This window comes from Cucurbita moschata, unplaced genomic scaffold (assembly GCF_002738365.1).
Source record: "Cucurbita moschata cultivar Rifu unplaced genomic scaffold, Cmos_1.0 Cmo_Scf00030, whole genome shotgun sequence".
NCBI classification, from domain to species: domain Eukaryota; kingdom Viridiplantae; phylum Streptophyta; class Magnoliopsida; order Cucurbitales; family Cucurbitaceae; genus Cucurbita; species Cucurbita moschata.
This window is the reverse complement of record NW_019268546.1, coordinates 859,415-863,915: the sequence shown is the minus strand read 5'-3', so window position 1 is coordinate 863,915 and position 4,501 is coordinate 859,415. Positions and strand designations below refer to the sequence as shown.

Here is a 4,501-nt window from a genome sequence, read left to right as displayed (position 1 = left end):
AAAACAAAACAAATTATAAATATTTCAAATATACGAAGAAGAAAAAATCCCATCGACAACGTTCATCTCAGTTTACCGTTAAAATTATGACCGTTGCAACAAAAAAACAAAAAGCATTTTAATTATTAATTATTACGCTAGTGGAAATTCTAGGGGCAGAATTGTAATTTCAGTAAAAGTAAGAGAAAGCAAGAAGCCATCGCTATGGCTTACGGCAAGCACATAAACCACTTTTGATATTTTTCATCTGTGTCCAAAAGCGTTCAGTCTCCTTTTTCCCACATTTCCCAAAATACCCCTAACCCTAGTTAACTAACTTAACCACTCTTTCTCTCTTTTATTTTACCCTCTCAACTCTCCACTACTTTCTAAACCCTCTCTTCATCTTCCTCCTCTGTTTCTGCTGCTCCCATGGCTACCTCCAAATCCCTCCTCCTCTTCCTAGCCCTCGTCGCCACCAGCGCGGCCATTGTTTCCGGTCATAACATCACTGACATTCTCAAGGACTTCCCTGAGTACAGCGATTTCAGCAGCTACTTACAGCAGACCAGACTAGCCGACGAGATCAACAGCCGTCAAACCATCACAGTCCTCGTTGTCTCTAATGGTGCTCTCTCCCCCGTCGTTGCTAAACATCCTCTCTCCGTCATCAAGAACTTCCTTAGCCTCCACATTGTCTTGGACTACTACGATCCGGCAAAACTCCACAAGATCTCCAACGGAACCACTCTTTCCACGACGCTTTACCAGACCACCGGTAACGCGCCTGGAAATCTAGGTTTCGTCAATATAACCGATCTCCAGGGCGGTAAGGTCAAATTCGGCTCTGCCGTTCCTGGATCTAAACTCGATTCGAGTTACACTAAGTCTGTGAAGCAGATTCCGTACAACATTTCGGTTATTGAGATTAGTGCGCCAATCATTGCTCCGGGGATTTTGACGGCTCAGGCTCCGTCGGCTTCCGATGTTAACATCACTGCTTTGCTCGAGAAAGCTGGATGTAAAACCTTCGCGTCGATGCTTGTTTCTAGTGGTGTGATTAAGACTTATGAAACGGCGGTTGAGAAAGGACTGACTATATTTGCGCCGAACGATGAGGCGTTTAAGGCCGATGGAGTTCCAGATCTGAGTAAACTCACTAATGCTGAAGTTGTTTCGCTTCTTCTTTACCATGCTGTCGCTGACTACACTCCTATCGGAGCCTTGAAGACGACGAAAGATCCGATCGACACTCTGGCTACTAGCCGTGCCGGAAAGTTCGACATTACGACGACTACGGCCGGAGACGCTGTCACTCTCCACACCGGAGTCGGACCTTCGAGAATCGCTGATACAGTTCTCGACGCAACTCCGCTCGCTATTTTCACCGTCGATAGTCTGTTACTTCCATCAGAGTTGTTCGGGAAGTCTCCTTCTCCAGCACCAGCGCCAGAGCCAGTGAGTTCGCCTACACCGACACCGTCTCTGGCTCCGAGTCCAGCCCCTACCGCGAAAGCTCCGTCTCCACTCGCCGCTTCGCCGCCTGCTCCTCCGGCCGACACTCCAGAAGGTTCACCGGCCAATGCACCAACTGCCGAGGCGCAGACCAGTACTCCAGGAAGCTCCGCCGTTCACGTGAAAGCTTCTGTAGTCATTGTCGTTGCCGCCATTGCTACCACTGTGATTTCCTCTCTTTCCTTGTCCTAAATCGTAATTTCCACTCTATCTGCAGTCTTTTATTTTATTTTTGCACTTTTTCTTTTTAATTCGTACTTTTTTTATTTTATATAATTTTATTTTTGAAATTGTTAGTATTCTCTGAATACGCCTTTGTAGTTAGTGAGTGACAGTGCGTGTATGTAGTGGTGGGCCCCGCTGGCTGCTGCTGTTTCCTTTGGAGAATGAGCTGTTAATTTTCTAATTTTTAAAAAAATATTTCAGTTATTTTATTTCTTTTTCATTTTTACCATTTGTTTTTCCGAAAATCGTCTTTTAAAATCACAGCACGTATAACCAAATGACTCCCGTTTGTATTAAGTTGAGATTATTTGTCTTAATTTAATTGGCTTTGTTAACCTAATCTTAATATTTCTAATTTAATTTCTTCCATTGATATTTATGAAATATTTTCTTTTATATTTATGTCTATTTGATTTTAGAGTTTCAAATAGTCGTATGACTCGAGTCTGACTCGACTAATTTAGACATGTATAAATTTTTCAGTTCAACATTTTAATTTAGTAAAAAAAAAAAAAAAATTAAATTGACCTCTAAAATATATGTATAAATTTTGAGGGTAAAATGTGAAATTCACACAAGATAACATGAAACTGTCGGTGTGGGATTGTTGTATTCATTGGAATTCTAAATGCGCCATTAGATGACGTGGGGCCCACTTGGGGGTTTCTAGAAATAAATAAATTAATTAAAAAATATGTTTATTAATCGAAAGCGCGTGCGGATCCTTCCACTGACCGTTTTTCTTATTTATTTATTTTTGCATTTTCTTCTCCGTTTGCGGCGAAAAGATTTGTATTTTAATTAATTAAATGGGGATTTCCTTTTTATTGTCGGTTTAATAAAAATAATATTAAAACAACATATTAATTTTGGGTGGTTTATTACTTAAAATTATTTTAATTAAATATCATTATTATTCTATAATTAATTTTAAGGTTTAAGGAAAGTAGCAGAGAAATCATATAATTCAAACCACGGTTAAGATGATTTTGAAAAGCATAAGAGTATTTTAACCATGGTTAAGATGATTTCCAAACCATAAGATTAAATTAATGATCGTTGGTATGTTTCCAAGGTAAAGAGGGTTTGATGTTGGCATGTGCTTTTGTCTTGGATGATTCACCCATGCTCCCAACCCACAATAATATATTTTTATTTTTTTTTTAAATGTAAATATTCATATTGGATACCGATTGGGTCGGAGAAATCTTTTAGATCAACTCGAAATTTTAAGTTGGATGAGTTGGTGACTCGAGCAACTTGAATAGAGCTCATAATAAAGCCAGCCAAATTATCTATTTTTGGATTGGGTTGGGTTCTCAAATTATTATTTTTAATTATTAAAAATAAATTCTATTTTATTCCCATATTAAATTAATAAATAAAATCTGTAAATTTCAAAGATTCACAGGTCAGGATGCTTCACTAAATCAACTACGATATTCTCCATTATCGTAACAATCTAAAGATTGGGGTATGGTTGAGTTGAATTATAATTCTATTTTTATGTTGGTCGAGTTGACCCGACTAAAAAAGGTTAACTCACGAATCGAATTTTTAATTTTTCAAAAAAAATAATCCAATTAATCTAATCTAATTTCAATCATTTAAATTAAATAGTTTGAATTTGAAAATAAGAGTAAATTTAAATTTGTTATAAAAAATAAGAGTAAAAATCAAAATTTTAAAAGTTTAGAAATATTGAAAGTCGAAAATATATTTTATATAATTTAATTAGAAAAGATAATTGTAATTAATAATTATTATTATTATGATTATTACTTCGTACAATTCTTTAAAAAAAGAAAAAAAAGAAAAAAAAAAAAGAAAAAACTATTCCAACCAATGTTAAAGAGTTTAAAAATGGTTTAACTTAATAATTCATGATTCATGAGGTTTACCTACTAACTTTACGAGTGGCGCAAAATCTTAGAAAAGTTCGTATTGGAATAAATATGATTTTTAAATTTTGTACGATTAATTTTAACACAGTGAGAAGCTATATCAAAAAGGAAAAAAATTGGTACGTTTAGGTCATTATGTATGCATTACGACATACATACACGTGAACATTGCATGTCTACTGCAATTGGGTCATTGTGATTATGAATTGAATGTTTAATTGTCCAAACAGGTACCTGAATTGGTGTCTCACTTTTTCTAAATAATGGAGAAGATGACCAAAACATGTCATTGAAAGACTTTACTGAGACAAAGATGAGCTGTCAAGAACATAGAAGAGGTATGATGGGCAGTTGGTTAGATTTCGTATGGATCGTACATGGACGGTAGTTGGAGTCGACGATTTTTTAGGGTTCCCTGGAGAAGAGAATTAAGTTGGCTCATACGAACAGCTTGATGCACTATCTCCCTTCAACCCTTGATCAATATGTGGAAAAAGGAAGGAAAATCGATGGTCCAATCCCGTATCGTCTCCATCCGTAAGAACTACGAGATCACCCCAAGGTTTCTATTTATTTGTTGGGCCTGATTCTAATAGAAAGATTGGGTAATGCGTTAGGAGCCCAAAACACTGGGCTTCCATATTTTGGCCCATCCCAAACTTATAAAACCTCAAATTTGACTTTTCGAACACAAAAACCGTTAAAATATGGACCAAAAAGTCAACATGTCGAGTGTTCGTTCGGTAAGAGCTTAAGTCCACCACTAGTAGATGTTGTACATTTTTTTCATTACGTATTATCATCAGTCTCACGATTTTTTAAAACGCGTTTGATAGCGAGAAGTTTCCACACTCTTACAAGGAAGTGCTTCATTCCCC

General features: G+C 36.6%; 1 protein-coding gene across 1 annotated transcript; it reads left to right on the top strand.

The window, feature by feature from the left end:
- The first annotated feature begins 351 nt into the window (after nucleotides 1-351).
- On the top strand, nucleotides 352-1,931 carry LOC111464264 (fasciclin-like arabinogalactan protein 10). The gene has a single exon (XM_023108388.1). The coding sequence runs from the start codon at nucleotides 412-414 to the stop codon at nucleotides 1,684-1,686; it is 1,275 nt and encodes a 424-aa protein (XP_022964156.1). The 5' UTR covers nucleotides 352-411; the 3' UTR covers nucleotides 1,687-1,931.
- The last annotated feature ends 2,570 nt before the right edge of the window (nucleotides 1,932-4,501 follow it).

Coding starts and splice junctions, on each gene's coding strand:
- LOC111464264 (XM_023108388.1), top strand. CDS start 412: ATGGCTACCTCCAAATCCCTCCTCCTCTTCCTAGCCCTCGTCGCCACC.